Here is a 23332-nt window from a genome sequence, read left to right on the forward strand (position 1 = left end):
TTTATCTCCAGATCCTGGAGCTGCCAACTGGCAGGTGGCATGGCCAGAGATTGGCACAGAATTCCCCTGCAAGGGGCTGAATGTCTCATCCCTGTCCTGCTGGGCAGCAGAGCTCAGACTGAAAGCACAGCTTTGGGCAGGGCTGGAAGCAGGCAGGGCTGAGCCAGGGGCTCTGCAGGAAGAGCTGTGTCAGGGGTGCACTGCACACTGAGGGTCTCACCTCATTTCAGGGGGTGCTGCTGCTATGGAAAAGCTGTGAAGATGCCTTGATGCAGAGCCCTAGGGGGACAGTGCTCAGAGCCAAAGACCAAATGTTCAGCAGCACTGCTGCCTCTTTGGAGATTTGCACTGGCTCACCAGGCAGCTCCAAGCCTTCATTTAAATGCTTTGTGCCCGAATTTTCTTCTTGGCACAGAGCAGAGTGCTGCTCTGCTTAGACTGTAAGAGTTTAAACAGATCTTGCTGACATCTGAAATACTTTCCATTTTTGCTGAAAGGTATTTTGGAAGAAAAAGAAAAAAATAATACCATCTCTTCCATAGCAGGGAAGGGAAGGAAGGGCTGAGCCTGGTGATGGTGGTAATGGAGCTGCAGCCAGCTGGGGCTGTCACTGGTGGCTTCCCCAGGGCTCAGTAGTGGGGCCAGTTCTGTTTAATGTCTTTATTGATCATCTGGATGAGGGGGACTGAGGGCATCCTCAGCTGAATTCACAGGTGGCACCGAGTTGGGTGGAAATGTTGATCTGCTGGAGGGTAGGAAGGCTCTGCAGAAGGGTTTGGGCAGGCTGAATTTGATGGTCCAAGGACAATTGTTTGAGGTCCAACAAGTGCCAAGTTCTGCACCTGGGTCTCAGCAATCCCAAACACGACTCCAGGCTTGGGGAAGAGCAGCTGGAAGGCTGCTGAGTGGAAAAGGCCAGTGGCATCCTGGCTTGTGTATGTGTGGCCAGCAGGACTGGGCTGTAAAGCATTGAACAGGACACCCAGGGCAGTGGTTGAGTCACCATCCTTGGAATTATGGAAAAGAGGTGCAGCTGTGGCACTCAGGGGTGTGGTTTAGTGGGGGGTTTGGCACTGCTGGGTTAATATTTGGACTCAACGACCTCAAAGGTCCTTCCCAACTGAACCAATTTTATGATTCTTTAAGATACTACACTGAGAAGGGAAAAATGAGTTGTGAGAAGAGAGCAGGTGGTGACCTTTGTGCAGGTTAATGTGAAGGTTATGAGGTCCTGCACCTGTGACTGGAATGCAGATAGGACTGGGTCCAGCATTTGCAGTGTCAGATTGTAATGCTCAGCACAGTGTCCAATCCCACCTTTCTTCTTCAGGGAACTGGTTTTATTTAGGGCTTTTGGTGGTTGATCAGAGACACCAATACCTTCCAGTGTCCTCACACTCTTGGTCCAAAGGGAATAGATCCCTTGAAAAATATCACCAATTTACTTCTTGCAATGTCTTGTAAAATTAGGAAAGAGCATGAAGGGTGTATCTATTCCATGTGAATTTGGGTTGTTTTCATATAGGAGCATTGCTTATGTGTGCTGCTCTGAGACTCGCAGACAATCAGCAGAGGAAGGCAAAGTTACCATTGTTCATTTAGAAGGGTGAGGATTTTTAAAGGGTTTTTTAATATGTCTCATTTTTATAACTTTTAACTCTCAAAAACTCATCCAAGTCTGAATTCCTGTGGGGACAGATAATTGAGAGGACTTGACTTACCAGCTAAATCTCATCAGTTTACTTCTACCAGCCCCTTGCAACACAAAAGATGGCAGCCTACCACAAATAAACACCCGTGTTTCTCCTTCCTTAAAGGAATGAATCACACTGGCCAATGTGAATGGCACCTGATCCTGTCCCTCAGGCACTGCATGAGGGCTCTGGTCCATATTCCAGCACCTCTGAACAACCCAGATATTCAGACTCTGAAGTGCTTCACGCTCATATCCAAGAGAACTCTTTATTATGTTTACATAGAGCATGAGCAATGTGGAAAACACTGGAAATTCTGCATCAGTGGCTTGGTTTCTGGACAGCACTGGGAATGTCATGGCTGTATTAGGAGGTGAGCAGTGTGCCACGAGGAGCCAACGCTCTGCGCTTCCGACTGGGGAGCTCCCACCTCTGGCACATTCATTGCTCGCTCCTCTAGTGCCACAGTTAGGTGCTCAGCTGTCAGCTTTTCCTCAATTTCACTTGGAACTTGCAATTGTAGTACCTTGAAACTTGTAATTTTAGTACAAAAGCACAGTTTTTGAAACCAATCCTACTAATCCACAAGACCGTTTCCCATTCCCTCTCCTCCCCCCTCCTCCCAATCCCATCCCAACTCATCCCATCCCCCATGCTCCCACCAACACATGCCTCCTTCCCCTCCCTCTCACCCCGGTCACACAGCAAATATCCTGATGCTGCAGTTCCAAGCCATGTGTCCGCCCCAGCCTATGTGATCCAATGGTCTCTGACCAGGTCCCTTTGTTCAGACGTTCATACAAAACACACAATAGGAAAAAAACAAAACAAAAGGAGCCAGACACAAGAGGGAGACACACTGCCGGGCTCCAGCTCTGGCCTCTGAGCCCTTCCACTAAGCTCCACAGCACTAGGCTCTTGGGGTACCTCCTTTCACACTCAAGGCTGCAGGTCCCAAGGTTTCCAAGGTGCATAGGAAAAGGAAGAAAGGAAGTAAACTACAAGCCTGTTTCTGTTTTAGGTTCCCCCCAACCCCTTTCCCTCAACCCAATGGCTGCTGGAGGATATTCTTGACTCCGACAGGTCTTTTCCCGTCTTCCAGTGAGACCCTGCCTGGGGACCAGGTTCACTGTAAGTCACTGGTTCCTCTCTGGAACGTGGGCAATGGGTTTGGCAGCGAGGGGAGGGAGCGGAACACGTCGTGGGGGGACGACAGGCTTTGTCTCACAGCAGGTGGGGGGGAAGATGTCAGGGAAGGCGAGAGAAAAGAGCCAAGGGAAGCCGGTCAAGCTGGCCCTCTGCTTGATGTTTGTACTCAAAACCTCTCCTTGGGGTTGCTTCAGCGTGCCAGCGCCGGCCCGTTGTTCAGTCACCTCTCGCAGCCCTGCTGAGAAAGAGCACGTGGCGGGGTGCTTCCGGCTGCTTCATCCTCTGGCTGGCTGCCCTCGTGCCCGCCGGCGATCTCAGAGTCGCAGTCAAGCGCCTCATAGATGGTCGGCAGCGTGGTCTGCTGGCTGAGGCGCTTGCGCAGGCCCACCAGCAGCGGCTGCGGCATGGAGGAGACGTCCACGTTGTTGCCGAGGTCAACCCAGGCCAGGCAAGGGAACTTGTTCATGTCCTTCATGGTGTCAGTCAGCTCCTTCATGGTGGCCCGCGTCAGGCGGTTGCCGTTGAGGGACAGGTGGGTGAGTTTGGGCAGCGCCCCGAGGAAGGGCAGCAGCAGGCGCACCATGTCGTCGTTGAGCTCCGTGAAGCTCAGGTCCACCGAGGTCAGGCGGTCGCCGTTGTTCTGCAGGTAGTAGGCCATGCGGTGGACATCCCGCATGCTCAGGGGGATCCCTGACAAATCCATGGAGTCCTGGCTCACCTTCTTCTGCAGGCTGCTCTTCAGGCTGGTGGTGGAGAAGGGGAGACATGGAGAGAGATCATTAAGGTTTAAGCGTCATTAAGAGGAGCACTCTCAGCCAAGTGAGGCAGCATTTGGGACAGGGAGAACTCATCAACAACATGGGCTAGAATGTTAAGGAAAGGGTTAACAGAGCTCACTGGGGAAACAAGCATTTGCACCATACCTCAGGGCAGACTGTTCTGGGGATGGGGAGATGGTGGGGAAGGGGAGACATCCAGAGAGAGCATTAAGGTTTAAGCCTCATTAAGGGGAGCGCTCCCATCCATCTCAGCCAACCTGAGAGAGCATTTGGGACAGGGAGAACTCATCAACAACATGGGCTAGAATGTTATGGAAAGGGTTAACAGAGCTCACTGGGGAAACAAGCATTTGCACCATACCTCAGGGCAGACTGTTCTGGGGCTTTGCTGTGTATTTTCAGCACTTACACATAAACTTCGCCAGAACTGGCTCAACACAGGGTGCTAAAGTGTCTCCCACTAGCAGATGTCAAAGGGTTTGTCTGTATGTGCCCATACAGGCGCTCATGCATAGAAAGCAAAAATAACCAAGGCAAGCAAACTTTCCAAAAGCACTGGTTTACTCTGTGTGGGGGCTGTTTGTGAGCTGCCTCTCCAGGTGAATGCCAAGCTCTGTGCTGCAGAGGAGAGCTGTGTTAAATGTCTGAGAAATGGATGTTTCATCAGGAAAACAAAAGATAGGCAAACTGCACTCCAGGAATGGATTTACTGCATGTCCCTTTAAAAGCCTTCACAAGCAGCACTTAGTCAGTAAGCAGCACCAGTGGCTGCCTATTTGGGTCTCTGTGGTCAGCAGATCATCTGGGATCTGCTGCAGCTATGAAGAGGCAGGGAGGGCATGAGGGTGCTAAGAGATGGCTTCAGCCATTTCTTTTATTGTCTGCCTGGCCAAGGGAGTGAGGAGGAGGTAGAAAAGCTGTGTTGTGAGGCTGCTGGGGATGCAAAGGAAATGGGGTGTGGAGCTTAATGATGGACTGTGGGTTTATAAGAGTGCTGTGAGAAGTGGGAACTGTGGGGCTACTGGAGCTGCTGGGGGATGCGTTGCAAAATTGACTAGAAATGTGTGTTGGTGTAACACAGGAGAACATAATCCCTTACTGTAAATTGTGTTAATCTTGCTGCTCTTTCAGACACATCTTGCCTTAAGGACATAGTAGGGACCCCCCCCAGGCATGTGCTCAGGGGGTCTTGTAAGTGCCTTATTGAGTTTGGGAGGATCAGGGTGGGTTAAGCATTAACCACCACTTCCAAGGTCCCCACTGTTCCTATCTGGCTCTCTGTAGTGTCCTGCACACCTGTGGCACAGCCAGTCCCTGAAAGCAATGGGGACATGGGGACTTGCAATTTCCTCGGAGGAGGCCGCAGCAGCGCAGGAGCTCCCGTGGCAGGTGAGAATGTCCCTCCAAGCCTCAGTATTGCCAGGCTCTGCTGGAGCTGTGCAGAGGATGTGGCACTGCCTCTGCAGCTTTGCTTTACATATGCAGTTCATGGCATCCTAGAAATTTCAGCCTTTAATAATCCCCTATAAGCATGTGTTGACATAAGTCAGTAAATGTGCACCAGTGCAGGCCACAGCCCTTTGTGGACGTGTTCAACACTGGCACAAACTTGCAGCTGCACTTCTTGTAGGAGCATGAGGCAGAAAGACCTCGTGGCCTGCCCTGTCAATTCTTAAGCCCACAAATTCCTGTCCTGGGTTTAGCAATACTTTGCCCAGGCTACTTCTATGTGTCCTTGTATTTCCCATGGGAACTCACTGTGCAAGGCTGAAACCATATCTGCAAGCATGCATTTGAACTAAGGAGCTCTCATGGCAGAGAGCTAATAACAGCATGAATTAACTTCTATTCAGAGCTGAAGTATTGTAAGTAAAATGTATAACTTAGTAAATATTTACACATCAGATTACCCACACACCTCACCTCGGTGGATCACAGGAGGGGCAAGGGGAGCAGTGCTTGTCTGTCCTGTCAAATGGCAGGGACTGATGTGCTGGGGAATTATAATTGGTCTGAGGACACAAGGGAGATCTCCAAAGGGCCTTGAAGATGGTACCTGATATCCCTCCACTATCTGGGCCCCAAAGATGGGACTGTGAAGAATTAACCCACCACATTGCTTGTAGCAGCAGTGCAGTTCTTCTACCTGCTGCAGCAGCAGGTGTGAACTGTGCATGCTGTGATCTGGGTGGCACTGAGCAAGTCTCCCTTTTCCTGCTAATCCAAGACATGCCTGAGATCAAACCAGGCTTCTGGGAGCTGTATTCTTCAACTCTCTTGAAAAACAACATGTGTGTTTTGGTATAGTTTGTCACCAATCACTGGCAGTGGTGTAGCACAGACTATCACAAAAGAGGGTTCATCTTGTATGAAATTTATCAGGGACCAGCCTTGAAGCTGGAAACATCTCAGGTTTCCCCTAGCACAATGAGAGTTATCCTTTCAGTCATGGGAGGAATTTTATCTGGGTGTTTGATCTGGAGTACTTGTTCTAGCAGAACAGAGCATGCAATGCACACTGCAGGTGTGCATTCATGTGGATCAAGTGAAACAGGGAGGAATGAAATGGAGTGTGAACCTGAGAGCACAGGGTAACTGTCCCCTGTATCCACAAGGGGCTGGTACAAGAGATACAGCATCCTCCTCTGGCCTGTAGGGGTTTAGAAGAAGGCTTTCTTGGGAGTGGGGAATAGAGGATAAACAAGCATAGAAACAAGCCTGTAACTGCTTCAGTGCCTGGTTTGTACAAACACAGCCTGTGGCTCCTGGAAATTCTCTTCCCCAGTGCTGTCAAACCACGGCAGATCCTGGGTGGGTGGGGGACACAGAAAGGAGACATGAGCACAGGGGCACGTTCCCCAACCCTAAACCTTGTCTCTGTCTGTGCAAAGCCTCCTCAGACCTTCCTTTTTGTAAAGCTGCGGGGCACGAGCCTGGTTTGGAGTGGGGATGGGAGCCAGGCTGGAGTGGGGACCACTGGAGGGCACGTCTGAGCCGGCACCGCTGCGCTGCCGCCCTCGGCATCCAGGTGCCGTTTTCCTGCCGTGTCTGCAGCAGCAGCAGCTTTCTTAAAAGGGGACAAGTCTGAGAGGCTCTTGGGGTCCCCTCAGGAGCGACTTGGCTCTGAGTGCAGACAGTGATGACTGAAGGGAAATGTCTGAAAGACAAAAGCAATGTGCTCGTCTGTCTGTGCCCGTTGAGCCTCCCCTCCCCTCCTGTGGCTGCCGTGTGCAGACTGCAGTAATAAGTCACAGATCGTGCTCTCACCACAACAGGTACCTTCTGCTGCTCTCCCAGCACCGAGCCAATACCCCAAGGAGGTTTTAATCAAGCAGACAAATTATCTTCCCATAATTGATTCTCCAGACCGGACTGCTCCTGGCTGAACGTACTTAAACCCTCCTGTCCTGTGCCAGAGCCCGCCCTCCCTTCTTTGCTGGCTTGTTTTTCTTTCCTTTCCTGTGTTTTTTGCTGCTTCCTTTTGCCCTCATTGCTGTACCTGCCAGGGTGACTCTGGGCCTCCTGTCTCAGGACTGGGGGGCTCCCTTGTGTGTTTAAGCTGTTCTCTTGCCTATAAAAATGCCTCTTGTAGGGATGTGTTTGTAGGAGCCTCATCCTGGTGGACACAGCCCTATGCTGCAGCCAGGCCCTCAGCTCTCTGGTAAGTGCTGAAGCATGAGATGCAACACCCCACGCATGCTGTGAACCCTGGCAGCCTCCTCCTCGCCTCCCTGGTGTTTCTGTGCAGCTCCCAGAGGCACAACTAAACCCCATCTCTAGGGCAAGGCATAGAACAGCTACCCACTCTCTCTATTGCTTTAGAGGAAAATGGGTCTGCAGGCAGAAATGGGTCAAGGAGATGGGGGTAGATGCTTTACTCTGAATTATCTGACACTTGGTTTGTTGTTTTTTTTCTTGGAGGTCTGTTAAGCTCCATTTCTTGGGGGGAGAGGGGCATGATACACAAAGCACCAAACTCTCAGTCACTTGTGCAGCAGCTGAGAAAATACTAGGTTTATTTCCAGGAAAAATGGTCATGTATTATCCTCTAATTTCTGCACTTAAAACAGGCTTTAAGATTGCTTCAGCTGCAGAAGGCTTTTTTTCTTTTGTGTGAGATACAACAGCTACTTAGCAACGTGGCTCTTGATGCCTGAGGGACTTGTGGACAGAGGCTGCAGAGCACTGGGGGCTGGATTAACCTACTGGTGCTCAGGGCACATTTGTAATTGTGAGGATTTGCATCTAACAAGGATCTGGACCCTGGATGCAGGGCAGCAGACTGTGTTTGTATTATCTGCAGCAAGCCTGGGGAGGAAACAAGCCCCCACTCCCTCAAATGCTGGAGAAATGGCTTGCAAGAGGGAAATTCTTGGAAACTTTGAGCAAGAAACAAGGGCAATCATCAGCCCAGCCCTACTGCCTGCCTGGGGATGCAGATCCAGTGAGGAATGGTGCTGGCCCAGAGTTCAGTTTATAAAGGATCAACACCCTGCTTTCAACCCTTCTCCACCCCTGCTGAGGGATGGGAGCTCTTTGAGGTGCATGTCCTTGCTTCTCATGTGGAAGGTTTTACTTTGCATTGTTCCCAGCCTCCTTCTTGGGGTCTGGCCTTTCTCCCAGGGACAAGGAGCCAGTTTTCCTCCCACCCTCACTGCCACTTATCCCTTCCCTGGGTGCCAGCTCTACTCTCCAGCAGGCATTACCAGCAGTCTCTAGGCTGCACTTTGAGCCTGGCTATGGGACATCCACCCTGGGTCAGTCCAGACAGAGAAGGGGCCTCAGAGACCTTTGGGTGTCTGGAAAAAAAAATCCTCTCAGTGAGAAATGTGGGCTGGGAAAGAGGTGAAGCCATCTTGTGCCTCCCCAGGCTTTATTTTGGGATAAAAATCTTCCTCTTTCCACTAACACACAGCCAGTGTTCCAGCCTCCTGGGAGCTCAGCTAGATAAGCAAATACAGAGCTGTCTTGAAATGGGACAATTAGGGGACCTGAAATTAATTGCTAGCTGTTTGTCTCCAGAACTTGTCCCAAGAGAATTAACCCTCAGGCCATCTTCCAGGTCCTTCTTCAAGTCCATGAAGCTGCAGGCTCAGCATGTTTGGTTTTTTTATTAGCACTGAATCCCATCAATTTCTTGCTCATCAGATAAATTCTTTGGTGGCAGCACCAAAGGGGTGCAGTGGCTCCTGAGTGTTGCCCTGTTGGGATTTGTAGCAGTCACAGTGGTGTCTGAACCCTTGTTAGCTTTGTGGGGTTTGGGGGAGCTTGCTCAGCCCAAGAATGTTGAAGTTCCTGGAGTCTCAGCTCATTTCCTTGTCTCCATGCTATGGAGAAAGGCTGGGAAGAGACAGTAAGAGATAGAATTTTGCTAATGAGGGGTGCTCACCACTTCATGCCTATTTCTCTGGAGAATAACCAGCTTTCTATCACTCTGTCTTTTATTTTTACATTAAATTTGTCTCCAAATATAAAACTTTGCTGATGCCAGAAATTCCCATTAGTGGATATCCCCTCTGTCATTAACAGGCACTGCCAGTAGTGGCTAATTAGCCATGAGTCAGGTATCTCTCAGCTGCTCTTTCTTGCACAGAACCTCAGGCATGTCTGGATGGCATCCCTGCTTTGAGCAGTGATTTAGGGGATGGATTCTGAGCTTTTTAATTGCCTGCTTAGCATAATCTGCTTGCTTTGCTTCCCCAGTGGCACAGGGTGCTGCTGTGCAGGGTTGGCTTTAGCTGCCTCTAATGCAACGTGAAAAAGGAAAGAGAAGCCTCAAAAGTACTGACCTAGACTAACCCAGCCCCAGCTGATCCTGGCCCTGCTGTGAGGATGGAGGCAGTGCACAAATAGGTCACTTCCTTGAGAAGTCCCTCAGTCACATCTCCATCTTTGTGCCCAAGCTCTTGTGACCAGCTGTGGAGAGGAGGCAAAGGCAGCCCTTCTCCTGTCTCACTCCCTCTGCAGCTGGGGTGGGACATGGAAATCTGGAAATCTGGAAACCTGTAGTTGTTGATGCAGCTGAGTGCCTCTCTTTTCCTGCCTCTGCTGTCACTTTGTCCTTGAAGGTGTGTTCAAGAGACCTGTGAGCCCTTGGCCTTCCCCCTGCTGCTACTTGATCTGTCCAAGGCCTCAGCTTGTTTCCCTTCATTATTTAGGCCTCTCCTAGCAAAGCAGGGAATGCCTCCTTGCTGTAAATATCATGTATTGACCCATGGGTACGAGTCACAAAGGCACAAGGTCTCTGCTTTTCACTGCCCCCTTCCACGCAGCCTCACTGTCTGCCCACCAGTGTCCTGCTTCTCTTGCCTGCCAGTCTTGGCCTTTTTACTCCTGACTCTGGCAGGGCAGTGTCAAGCTGCTGGGTAACCCTTTCTGCCACCTCCAACAGCCTTTCCAAATGTATAGGAACCCTCAAATGTATGGTTCCTGCTGGGAACCCTCCTCAGGGCAGTGTTTGGGACGCTCAGAACTGTAAGATGAGGGCACAATTCCTGCCTCCAATCCACAACTCATCCACCAGCTCATGTCTGTCCATCTGACATCTCTGTGAGCAGCAGCTCCTTGGAAACAGTGTGTGGGGCAGTTCCTGCAGTCCCATATGATGTTTTCCATGTGGCTTTAGTTAACTGACTTGGCTTCCTCTCACTGGAGCAGGAATGATGGGGCCTGTTTACCCTGTTGCATAAGGGTGACACGAAGCTGTAGTTAATATTCTCCTCATGCCATGTGAAGGCTGGGATCTCATCTGCCAGAACTGTCAGCCTCAGTGCTGAGTGATGTTTTCAAGGAAAAAAAAAAAAAGATGTGAAGCCCTTTAGAGCTGTTTCCTTGAAGTCCTCTAGACACAAGTGCTTTCACTGCATTTTAAAAATGCATCTAATGCTGCAATGTCTGGCCAGTGCACATCAATAACAGAAAGGGAGCAATAAGCCCAGAAGGGATACTGGATTAGCCATGATAAAATTCACTCAGATGAGCAAAGTAAAGCTGTGGTGAGATTTGTGAAAAGGAAAGGCCACATACATGTGGTGTGGGAGTTAACTCCATACACACAACTGACGGCATTTGCTCTTCCAGAACCAGCCACTGTGTGAAAAATCTGGGGTTTTTGGTCACAATTATAAAGCTGTGTCTGCTGCCTGCCTGCTTTGAGGAGCCAGGGTTGATCCTTTGCACTCAGGAAAGGAAGTGGTTACACTGAAGGAGCCAGCTCTGGGGATGAGGCAAGTGGAAGATACATTAAGGTTCCCTGACACTGCCTTGCCAAGACAGTTCAGTTGTAATCCAGAGCTTCCTAATCACAGTACCAGACTGTGATCCAGCTCTCCAGACAAAGGCAGTCTTCACCTGATACCCTTCTCCCTCTCTGCTCTGAACTGAAGCCCAGTGTGTCTGGCCCTCAAAAAATAATACACCCTCTGGGTCCCACCCTGTTCTGGCAGCAGATGGTGACAGTTTTCTTGAATTCATCATGGCAAGAGGCCCCAAGAATTCTGAAAACAAGAATTAATAACATCTGAAAGTTCTGCATCTGTCAAAAATGCCACAGAAGTGGCACTGATAGCCTAAAAGGTCTATGTCTGTATAAAGGAGCATTTCTTAATCCATTACTCTTTACACACTAAACATCAATTTAATGAGAAAGTGAAGCTGGAGTTATACAACACTCCAGGATGTATTCTGCTCATTAAGTGGGAGTGATCTATACAACCATAAAATGGTGCTAAAACTAAATTCCCTCTAGGACATAAAAGACTGAAAATTGTGTAGTAGTTATGCTAGTCCCTGCTGCAAAAAAAAAAAAAAAAAAAGCTGCAGAAATCTTATCCTCCAGCTTTTGAGCTTTCAATTTTAAAACCCCCAGAGTAAATCTGCAAGAGCTTATCTTCCCAGTTTGGTTAGGCAGCCAACCCAAGTAGGGCAGAGCTAGTGGGGTGCAGGCTGTTGGCTGCAAACCTGAGCCAGGATTTTGCAGGAAAGAAGCCTCTTCTTTTCAGTGTCTTAGTCTGAGTATCACCAGGGCAGCTGAAATAGTCTCTTTGGGTGGCTGCACAGCTGGGACTGCAACCCTTCCTTGTACAAGGCATACAGCCACTCCAGGGAGCCCACAGGCATGGATGCAGAGGGCAAGTTGGCTCCCAGCTTCACCTTCAGTACTTTAGTCAAGCACAGGAACCAGACAGAGCCTGGGCTGGATGATTCCTGCTCCCTCCAGCTGCCTTTGCATTGACTCCATGGACCCACAATGAGCTTTATCCTTCCACATTTCTGTATGGGCTCTGCCTGAAACAGCAGTGCTTGAAGAAATGTCTCTTATCCTTTTTGCTTTACCAGCTGATGGGTGGCTCAGGTGTGCACCTGCTGGATGTGGGTCCCACTGAGAGCAGCTGGGGATGCAACTGCTGTTAAGTTGTTTGTGACCCACTGGTTTGGCAGTGGGGACCAACACCTGGTGCATCATCTGACTCCAGTATTACAGTACCACATCTCCATAACAGCCCAAATGTAATTAAAACCTGGCAGATGCTCCAAGCTCTCTGTATGGCTGAGCTTGCTAATTATCTCCTGGACCCATCTAACATGCTGCAGAAAGTAGAAATTGCATTTCAGAGAACAAGGGAGTCGGGCATCAGCTCTGTGAAAGCCAGATGCCAAAGCCCAGGAGGCTGCAAAAGCAAGAGGAGAATTTGGTTTCTGAATGTGGTCTCCATGCACAGATCCTCCCTGCTGTCCTTAACCCCCACTAGATTTTAGAAATTCCTTCAAAGTATTGCAGCTACACCCATGCTCTTTGCAGGACCTAAAGAGCAGGAAGGGTGCAAGCCAAGGGCACAGGCTTTGAGACAGACACTGTAGTAAAATACTCCCACGAGCAGACAGAGGGAAGTGCAGAATGTGGATCATGTAAAAACAGCCTCCCTAAACAAACTTGTGCCTTGGTATCTCCAAATGAAGCAGCTATTTCTTGCCTTCCTGCTACTGGCAACACCCATTTTCTTGCAGCGGCCTCAGATGCCAACTCTGCAGGCGTCTTTTGCTGCAAACTGCAAAACATTTCATCTCCACACTTAAAAGAGAAAGCTCTGCTGTTAAATATTTCATCAAAATTAATTTGTGCCTTATGTAACACATTGTAACTGGGTGTGGTAGCCAGGCAGGGCAGCCCATTTCAGACTTATTGCACATTGCCTTGTTGCCCTCTCCCTGCTTGTGCTCACAGGTGTTCTGTGAGGCCTGACCCCTCTATGTGGGCTGCTCACTGGACCCAGAGCTCTTCCTCTGGCCACAAACCTCCTCTCTGTTGTTACTAAGGGATGGGTTTGCAGCACTTTGCAGTCCTCTGCTGTCCCCAGGCTGTGCAATCACAGGGAACACTTCCAGTTTGACCCTTCATCCTGAAGTCCAGCTGGACAAGAGGTTTGCCTGCAAGCAGGAGTTTGGAGATCTGAACTTCTTCTCTTTAAGCTTGGGAGGGGACAGGGATGAGGTGGGAACTGCCATCTATATCCTGCATCTCCAGTATTCTGCAGGATCCTACAGGGAAAATGTCATTGAGTGGGTCTGGAAAAGGGCTCAGCTCTGAAAGCTCAGTCTTGTTCTGAGCTGTGCCTGGCACCTGCAAAGCAGCACAAACAATCCTGCCCTGTGGGTGCTGGGGGTGAGAGCACTGGGAGTGCTCAGCTCCTGGCAAAGTGGGTGCAAGAGGCAGATGGCCTGGAAATCATGGCATTAGGGATTTATTCCTTAAGATGCACTGGGAACCTGCCTCTGAGTCAGAATGAAAGGTATGATGGAAATGTCAATTCTCATGGGGGATTTTAAGTTGCTGGCACACACATCAAAGACCAAAAGCATCAGAAAAGCCCAAGGCCATTCTCAGAGTGCTGCTGATTTTGCATTTCTTTTTATCCAATCCTGCATTTATTCCTGTGAATCTAATGGGGCTGACATGAGCTCTTTTCTTAGTCACTTCTCTGTCTTTTCTTCAGCAGTGGTGATCTGTGTCACAGGAACAGGGTTTGCTCCAAGAAAATGACAAGAGGATGGGTAGATTTAAAAGACATGGGGATTGCTCTTTATCTGGGCAGAAAAACCAGCAAGTGTCAAGGAGGGAACAAGTGTGGGTGTCCAAATATACTTCTAGTAGTGAAAAGCAGCTGCCATCCAGTGACCAACATGCTCTGAGTTGGGTTCTCTGTGCCTCTGCACCATCCCAGGGCCCTCTCCAGGTGCTGGCAGAGAAGTGGGAGGTAAGAAGGATGGTCACCCATCCAGCCACCCCAGAGTGGTTCCTGCTGAATGGGGTGATCAGCTGGGGGCAGTGCCTCATAATGGGACACCTTTCCCACTGTCAGGGAAGCTTTAAACTAGGACAAGGTGTGATGCAGAGCTGGGAACAGCTCCCTTTGGCACATGGGGGTTTTTACAGGCTGGCAGCCCTGGCCACGCTCCTGGGGCCAAACACCCTGCAGGCCCTGCAGGAGGGGTGTCTGTGCTGTGCCCTCAGAGGGATTGATTTCAGTGCTCTTTGGAGAAGGTGAGGAACTGTAACACCACACAGGAAGGAGCAAAACACATCAAAGAGGGGGCTGCTGGGGCTGGGGTTTGGAAGAGGCTGCACTGCAGCTGCTGTGCACTGTTTTCAGTCCTGCCTCTCTCTGAGGAGAGGAGTGCTGGATGGGTTGCCCAGGCAGATCCCCCTCTGTGCCCATCCACACAATCCCTGCTGGGCTCTTACCACACTTGGGACTTCCTGCGGGGCATCCCGTGCCGGTGCCATTTGGAGTGCGGGGTGAGGTGGTAAATGAGCTGCCTGCAGATCCTGTCTGAGGATTTCCAGGGGTCGTATTCCTGAAAGCAAAGGGACAGCTTAGACTGCCTGCACCACAGCATGAGAAAAGGAGGAGGGCAAAGGAAGATGGGAAAGGAATGAAGATGGCAGTGGAGCAGGGTCATGTATGTAAGGGAGCAGATGAAGAGAAGAGGGAATGAAAGAGGAATGGTGAGAAGGCCTGAGATGCCTCTGCCATATGCCAAGCTCTCCTGGGGTGGAGGAGGAGCAGGAGGAGTTCTGTCCTGCCAGGAAGAACCCCAGCCCAGCCAGCATGTTCCTGCCCAGAGCAGGGCTACAATTTCACAGCCCACCCAGGAACAAGTGAAACTCAGAAGAAGGGATCCTTTTCTAGGGCTGAGGCAGGGGTGACTGACAATGCTCTGTTTCAGGGACTCCTGTGCTTCCAACTCCTTGTGTTACAGGACAGTGCTAAATTTCTGTTAATTCTGTTAATTACCTTGCTGCTGTGCTTCCCCAAACTCTGTCTCTGGACTATCTGATACCCTGATGTGGAAAGGTCAGTAAGTGGCACCCTTGCCCCATCCCCAAGGTGCTTCCTGCTCCTCCTGCAGTAACACACTGACTCCACAGCCTCCTGTGCTCCTGCTGGGAGATGTCAGGACAGGAAACTTAGTCCATAGTCCATCTTACTTCCTTGCAGTCCACTCTGCTAGAGGAGGTTTGAGTTTGGGAGCTTGCAATGCCAGCAGTTCCCTCCCACCACTGCACTAACTCGTCAGGAAAAGAAGGCACCCACATGGTTGTTGCCTTCCTGGGTTATTTTTGCACATGTTCTTTAGTGCCATGACTTGGAACAGAACCTCTTCCTCTGCTGAAGCAGAATGGCAAATGGCAGCTGCTGAAGGCTGGGACTTCTGCCTTCCCTATTGCATTTTCCAATTGCTGACAGACACCTGCATTCCCACCCCTCAGCCCTCCAGCCCTGGGGCCACATGTGCATTTACGGATTTGATAGGTGAACACCAGTAAAGCTGTCAGGGAATGCTCTGATTTATTCCTTACTGTGAGCAGTTAAAGCTCTGCACTGGGGCCCAACAGCTGCTCTGTGACTTTGCTCAGCAGCCCCTGAAGCAGCTGAACTCCCCAGGGATGCACTGCCAGCATGGGGAGAGGGATCCCAGCCTTCTGCTCAGCTGAGCATCCCCTGATCCCCATGCCAGCTTCCCTAGGAGCCCCATAGGGACTGGCCCATGCCTTTGGCTTAGGTGCCACGTTCTAGACTCCATGCTGGCAGGGCTGCAGCTGGCACTCTGCTGTCACCTACAACAGCAAACCTCTCCAAGAGGGTGCACGTGCACAGAGGCTCCAGCACAGCAGCTGGCACAGAGCCCTGTGAGGGATTGTTGGCTCCCAGCTGAGAGTTACCCTCCTGTTCTTTCCTGTGTCCTCTCTGATTTAATTTCCACTGACAGACTGGGAATTGCACTCAGCCTGCTTGCCTGTAATGCAGTTACACCCACCAGATGCTCAGCCAGGGTCGGAGAGGGGACGTGCTCTGGCATTGTTCTGGGAAGGGTGCTGGTGCTGTAGGTACTGAATTTCTACAAGAATTTAATTAAATCATTAAACCTCTGCTGGCTTTGAAGGGCAACTCAGGTGCTCAACATCTTCCTTAGGAATGGGGAAAACAATTTCTTGTGCAATGGTACGTGTGTCAGTGCATCCATAAGGCATGAAAGTAGAGAGGGGGGATAAGCAGGTGTATAAAAATGGCAATGTGTTATCTGCCAAACACATGGGCACTGGATTAGAGCAAGGTCCCCTCCTGCTGCCTGCCCTGAGGGGCACTGCACAGCACAGGCTTGGAGAAGGTCTGGTAGAACAGCTGGAGATGAGGTCAGGTGAAGTGTGGTTAAAGAGATACCACTGCCACCACCCAGCCCTTCCTTCAAATGCTTACATGAATTACACAGACATTACTCTTGGAAAGGTTTTTTGGTTTTTTTCTCAGGCTGTCAGGCTGTGCTACAGCCTAATAATGATGATTAAACTTTGGCTAAATGTGGTTTGTCTATTGAGACATGACTGGTTAATTGTTATCAGTGAGCCTCTGTTATCAGGAGATGGCAGAACAAGGTTAGAAATGCCACTAATCTACACCAGGCATTCAATGTATTCCCTGGGGCACTGCTGCTTGCTCTGAGCTCTGTGTTCTTAATATCTCTCTTTGAATAAAGAAATTCACTCTATTCCTCTCCTTATAAAGCAAACATGACACTTGCCAAGCCTAATGAGCAAATGGGTACATTGCAAATCCAAGTGTCTGTGGTGACAAAGGGTAACAGAAATAGATGCTGGTTGTTGCAGTGGGACTGGGACATCTGTGATGTTTGTCAGTTCTCAGCCCTGCCTTTCTACTCTGCCCTCCTCATCCTCTGAAGGAAAGTGCTGGAGCATGCAGGGATGCTGTGCACATCACACATTTACTTCCTGAACCCCCAGTGGCAAAATATTCCTGCAGCACCATTCTCTGTGGGGAACCCTGAGAGTTTATGGGGACAAATAATGCTGGGTTGAGGTAGTTACATATGGAAAAGAGCCCAGGAAGAGAGAGGTAGTTTTCCTGCAGAGATCTCTGCTCTCCCCTGCAGCTCCATGAGCTCTAATTGCTTTGAACCCCTGTGATACCACTGATTATGGCTCTCTGCCCTGTCACTAAGTTTACTATGGACACAAAAAGTAATTTCCTAATATCTGTGAATGTAGCCATCCCCTCCTTCAGCTGTTCATGTTCTGAGGTAGTTTTAACTGATTTCTACAGAAATATGCCCACAATGCACACACTGCCATTCCCAGGGCACACTCTGCCTGGCTCTGGAGGATTGATGCAGCACCAGCTGCCCCAGAAGCAGCACCAGCTGTATCAGTGCTGTGCCACAAAGCTCTCACTGAGCTGAGGGAGAATTCACCTTTTTGGGACATTGCAGATCTCTGGCAAGGCTCATCAGCAGGTCATGAGAGATGGGATCCACCAAGTTGAGGAAAGTTGCATTTTTGTAGAGCACTTCATTGAGAAATGTTCCTTCCAGTCCTAGGTCCTACAACAAAAACAGACAGTCAGGCACACGGGATTCCTCAGAGCTCTATCCATGGGATGTTCTGAAACCAGAAAGTAAATCTGCTGTGGTGCCAGCTGGATGCCCAGTACAGGAAATGATCCAGCAGAGGTGAAGCAGCTGTGTCTGACCCAGCATTACTGTGCTGGGGGTGAGGCAGCCCGAGAGTTGGATGAGATGCAGTGTTAATTGGAGCTAGTCCACCTTATTTCCACCTACCACAGGAAGGTGAGAATTCTATCATTTCCAGGCTGGCTGGAGCCTGGACAGAATTAACTTCAGAGAAACACAGTTTTGTCAGCTCTATGTGTGAATCTGCTGAAGAAGCCAAGCAGGAAGGCTGGCTCTAAAGCTGCTTCTCCAATCTCAGCTTTTCTGGAAGAATCAGACCTTTCTCAGGTATTTAGATGCTGCCATATGCCCTGGTGGTGGCTGGCTGAGCAGAAGTCCTGCCCACCTGTGTGAGTTTAGCTGTGCTGTGAATTTCTCAGGATGGGGTGCAGTGGTAAATTTAGAGGTGGCTTTACACCACAGTCAGAGGAGCTCCTCTTCCATCTTCCACAGTGTGAGTTAGGGCCATCTGTGGTCCATCCTCTGTGGACCAGGGGATGGGGCACCTTTGGAGGAAACCTCAGCATCTTTGGGAACAAAAAGCCTTCCCAGGGCCAAATGGATAATACTGCAAAGAACTAAGATGTTTCTTGCTAAGGGGAAAGCAAAGAGCTAATATACTGACACAGTTACTGCAATCAGAAGGTACCACAGAGCTGTGAAAAACAAACAATATTTAAAAAAAATGTGGGAAAGAGAGATCACATATTCACATATGAAAAAAATACCCTAGGAGCAGAGATGTAGAACAGAAAAACTCTCTAGTAGGGATAGTGCTGGGTTTGATTCAGTTTATAAGGAGGGCTCAGCTAAGGGAGGAAACAAGTCTTTTCCCCATTCTGTATGCAGCTGACAGGAGAAATGAATAAGCAAATGGGTGCCCCATATGTTCACACTGCTCTACTGAGTGTGTGTTTCAGGCACCACCCAGTGACTGGGAGCTAAAAAAAAAAATGGAGCGAGAGGGGGGGAAAAAGCTGGATGTATGCACATACATCACCAACAGGGGCAGAGCCATTGCTGGCAGAGGTTTGGGATCCTTACTCCAAGCACCAATCAAAGCCAGTGCTGCATCCTGCTCTGGATATGCTGGATTGAGCAGGAAGCACAATCCCAAAGAGACCCTGGCTAGAGACACAGGAAGGGAGAATAAATTAAATACTTTACAGCTCCATCACTCTGTGTGCACAAATGGCACCTGTAAGCAGGCAAGGAACCCAAGCAGTGGATCAGTCCTGAAGGACAGACAGCCACAGCTGGACATGGGCCAGGAGCCTGCCAAGGCATCATGCCAGTGTCTCCCTTAACCATAAGGCTTCAGGGAAATGGAGCCTCCCACACCAAGTGTAATGTGCACAGATGAAGAAAGCTGCTGTGAGGATGGCATGGCTGGGCATGCAGCAGTGGATGTCAGAGCAGTAATTAAACTCCCCCAGTTGGAGCTATACCATTAAGATGAATCTGCATTCCCATTATAAATCCTGCCTGCAAGGGTTTTTTAAGTATTATAGCTGTAAATGTTCACTTCACATTGATATTCCATAAATTCTTAGCCCAGAGGCATTTTTCAGCTCATCTTACTTATTTCCCTCTCTCCCTCCCTCTCTCTCTCATTTCTTGGAAAATTTTGTACCAGCTACAAGGTGGCTGCAGACAGCAGAATATTATAACTCTTGCCAGTTCAGCTGGCTTAGTGCTGTTGTCTTAAAAGTGACACTTTGCCATCGTCTCAGCACAGGGAAAACAGATTATAGCAGACTTTTTGCTGGTCTAAGTCTAATGTCTCCCTGGCCTTCAGCTGAGTGATGCCCACCTAGATCAGCAGGAAAGCTGATCTGGCTTCTGCTGGTGGCATTTCTGGGGTAGATGGTGTGCAGTGGAGCTGTCCAAGTGTTCATGTACAAAGCACACATGCACCTGCAGCTTGCAGCTGTTCTCCATGCAGTCCTCTGAAATGCTGGGATCTCACATCTCTGTTAGTGGATCTGCTTCTGCCTGCCTTGCTTGCTTTACATTCTCACACCCTCTGAACATCCTAGGAACAGTTCTGCAGCCCACAGGTGAAAAACCACTGGCAGATCCATCAGCAGGGTACACCTGCAGGGCTGGCAAGGGGGATGTGCTGGAGCAGTGGAGGCACACAGGGGATCCCGTGTCCTCTGCTCTGGCTGAGCTCTCTGCTCACCTGAGCAGGCTGCAATTCCAGTCCCACCGTTTCTCTGCCTTCCCTGGGGTGTTTGCACCCTGGCCCAAGGCACAGTGATGAGGTGTGGTGTTAAATATCCTCCCTGTCCACTAGAGTGAACAGGTATCTCTCTTTTTCCAGGTAACAAACAGACCCTCACCTGGGACACACTAATCCGTGACTCCCGAGAGCGTGACACTGCCAAGGTAAGGAGGGACAGCTGGGGACCAGGCTAAGGGGTGAATGCAGCTGTGGAGTGAGGAAAATCTGTGAGTTAGAAAAAAAGGCTGATCTGAAGCTGACATTGGACATGTAAGGAGGACTGGTGGTGATTACATGACCCCAGCCTGGGGTGTGGTACATGTTAGTGGTGTAAACCCTCCATCTCTGAAACCTCTGAGTGCTCAATGAGCCAGAGGCTTTGGGGATGGGTTGGGTTCCCATCTTGCTTGGCAGAGGATGTTGTGATTACAGGATGCATGTCCCACTGTTCTGTTGTGAGCAGATGGGCAGACAGTCACTGTTTCAACATGGCCAGGCAGAATTGGGGACCAGGAATAACATGGGGAACTGGAAAGGCTGCAGGCAAAACGTGAATGTCCATGACATGGTAATCCTCAAGCACAGATGTGGGGAAGCCAGGTGTTCAACTGATCCTGAAAGGAGCTTAGAAATGACCCTGCATTCCATATGGCCCTGTGCCTTAGCACTCAAACCCTGCCTGTTCACAGATGGACCTTCTGGAGACCTCCCAGGTCTGTGGAAGGTTTCAGTGCTCCAGTCTCCAGGAGAGGTGGAAATGGCATTCTGTAGTTCTGGCCTCTGGCATACCCTAGAAAAGCCTGTTCATGTTACCTTGCCACATCCATGAAGTGAGTGGTTGCCTCTATGTCTTCACAAGCCTCTTGCAATAATGCCTCTCCAAAACTGCCTTAGAAATCTTATTTAACCCTTGTCTGCCATACTGGTGCACACACAGAGGTTTTCTGCTGTGAGTTTATCTGCCTACATGTGTGGCAAGAAAACTGTGGTGCTGGTAACAATCTTCAAGCGAATGCTCAAGTAGTGGACAGGAGAAGCAGAGTGTTAATTTTTGGTCCTGTGGATTCTCACCTGTGAGTTTGTAACTTCCTGGTAGCCCAGGCAGTGAGCACCACTGTCAGATGTGTTGTAAAACCCTGGACATGCAAAGCAGGCAGGGCTGTTCATGCAGCACAACCAGTGGTGTGGGTGAACAAGCATCCAGTGAGCCAGTCCCTGCCCCACTGCACTCACACCCAAAGGCCACTTGCTACTAAGGCAAGAGATAATGCACATTGCCAAGAGGAAGTTAGATGATCGTTATCTAATGAAGCAACATGACAAGTTACAAACTGATGGTGTTTGATGTCCACATCAGAGGTGGGCTTTGTCCCCTGTGCTACCAGTCACAGAGCTGCCTGCAGTTTGGGGCAGCTGAGTTTGGCTGGAAAGTGATGGTAGCAGTGAGTGATGGAGGAGATGACTCCGTTCCAGCAGCAGGGCTCTGTCCTCAGCATCAGTTTGGCACCACACTGTCTGCACACTGCCTTTTCTGTTCCTGAATGGCGGCAGACTGAAACATGCTCCCACTGATACACTGACCCCTTTACCTCTCCTCTCAGCCTCCACTGTCCCAGAGGTGCCCTCCAAAGCCATTTTGGGGTTTCCCAGGATGGCTGAGTGGCCATGATGGGATGTGCTGGCAGCGGGGCGGCAGTGGCTTTTTTCTGGAGGGGCATCAATCCTGAGCACACCCTCGGGCTGCCATGGAGGGGTGTGGATGGGCACAGCCCAAGCCCGGACCCCCCTTCTCCAGTCCCCCTCGCAGCTCCCTCCAGCCCCTCTCTGTGCCAGCCTGGGGGTCGGGGAGGTGGCTGGTGCCGCCTGGCACGGAGGGCACGGAGCGGGGCACGGAGCGGAGAAAGGCAGCACAAAGAGCCCCCCAAGGAGGGCTGCACACCCAGCGCCGGGCAGGGGGCTCCTGCACCGCGGCTCCTGCAGCCCCCGGCCCCGCACGGCCCTTTGTCCCTGCCCTGCCCGCATCCCGCATCCCGCATCCCGCATGCCGCCGCAGGTACCTTCCTGAGCAGTCGGAGGATGTGCACGGCGTGCTCCCGCTTGTGCTCCCGGATGGTGGCCTGGATCTCCCGCAGCCACCCCACCCGCCGCACGTAGGGCGCGGGCGAGGCTTTCCGCAGCACCCCGGGCAGCTTCTGCGGGTGCAGCAGCAGCGAGGAGAGGTGGAAGTCGCCCCGGCCGCTCTCCAGCCTGCCGGGGCACGGCTCCTCGCCGCTCTCCTCCTCCAGGCTGCTCTGCCGGCTCAGCCGGGAGCCCATGGCCGCGCTCCGCCGCGCTCCGGACCGGGCGGGCTCCGGGCTCCGGGCTGCGGGCCGGGGGAGGCGCCGGGGAAGGCGGGGGGTCCGGGCTGCCCCGCCCGGCCGGCCCCGCCCCGGCTCCCCGAGCTCCCGGGGCTCCGGTGCCGCGGGGCTCCTGCTCTGCGCCCGCCTCCTCTCTGCCCGGCCGGGCAGCCCCGCTGCCGCTGCGCCCCAGGCGCCTCCTCCTCCCGGGCTTGCTCTGCCCGGAGATGCTCGCTGGGGAGGACAAAGAGAGACGCGGATGCTGCCGAGACTGCTCCTTCCATCCAGCTATTTTATGCCGGGACAAACTCTTTAAACATCGCAAAAGGTTGTCTAGATTAATAGTAGTTCAACACACACCATCTGCAGGGACTGCTTCTGTGGGCTGTGTTTTCTATCAGTCTGCTGTTGGACCCAGAGGAGGTGTTTTACTAATCTAGAAAGTGGCAGGAATTTTGCCCACCACCCGTCATCTGCAACTGCTAGTACGATGCTGGCACTGTTCCTCACCTGCTGTGGGTAGAACTGTTTTCCTTGTGTGCATTCTTCCCTCCTCCAGCAGTGCACAGCAAGTTTAGCACATGCTTTCCCTCAGACAAAATCACTGCCATCCAACAGGATGGGAAAAAACAAAGCCTGGATCCCATCTCCAGCCACCAAGATCTTACAGGCAGCTCAATCATGCTCCCAGCACAACCAGTGGCTCAGCCTGCCCTACCTTTTGGAATTGGAGCCCTAAACTGACTTCTATCAGGACTAACTATGAGCACAGTGAGCCCAGGTGCCCATGGCAGGCTGTGAGTCCTGCATGCAGAGCAGGGGGAGCTGTAATGTGAGGGCACACAGCTATAGGAACAAACCTGGAGTTCCCTCTGCCTTGTGCATCCATGGGCAAGCATCATCCAATGCATCTGTGGAAGAATGTTGTGGCTATTGGGCTCTCACTATGGGGAAATGGGGATGGCCATGGCTTTTTGTGCTACAGAGCCTGCAAGGATCATTTTCCTTCTCAACCTTCCTCTGAGCCATGAATGGGGATGGAAGTGTGGATGCTTTGCATCATGACAGCCTCTTTCAGACACTCTGCTGGTGATCCCTGTCTGGCTTGAAGAGACAGAGACA

At 50.9% G+C, this 23332-nt stretch overlaps 1 protein-coding gene across 1 annotated transcript; it reads right to left on the bottom strand.

The window, feature by feature from the left end:
• Positions 1-1933: 1933 nt before the first annotated feature.
• Positions 1934-22605, bottom strand: LRRC75B (leucine rich repeat containing 75B). The gene is made up of 4 exons (XM_054645675.2): positions 21932-22605; positions 17390-17518; positions 14364-14476; positions 1934-3586 (listed from the first exon to the last, which is right to left on the bottom strand). Exons 1-4 carry the CDS (start codon positions 22187-22189, stop codon positions 3064-3066), a joined length of 1023 nt encoding a protein of 340 aa, XP_054501650.1. The 5' UTR covers positions 22190-22605; the 3' UTR covers positions 1934-3063.
• Between the last annotated feature and the right edge of the window lie 727 nt (positions 22606-23332).

The sequence above is a fragment of the Agelaius phoeniceus genome, chromosome 18 (assembly GCF_051311805.1).
Source record: "Agelaius phoeniceus isolate bAgePho1 chromosome 18, bAgePho1.hap1, whole genome shotgun sequence".
Classification (NCBI taxonomy): domain Eukaryota; kingdom Metazoa; phylum Chordata; class Aves; order Passeriformes; family Icteridae; genus Agelaius; species Agelaius phoeniceus.

Bases quoted from the DNA above. Each gene is read 5' to 3' on its own strand.
- LRRC75B (XM_054645675.2), bottom strand. From the start codon at position 22,189: ATGGGCTCCCGGCTGAGCCGGCAGAGCAGCCTGGAGGAGGAGAGCGGC. The intron at 17,519-21,931 runs GTACCTGCGGCG...TTTTTGTTGTAG, and splicing joins TCCTCCGACTGCTCAGGAAG to GACCTAGGACTGGAAGGAAC. The intron at 14,477-17,389 runs GTGAATTCTCCC...CTTTGCTTTCAG, and splicing joins ATCTGCAATGTCCCAAAAAG to GAATACGACCCCTGGAAATC.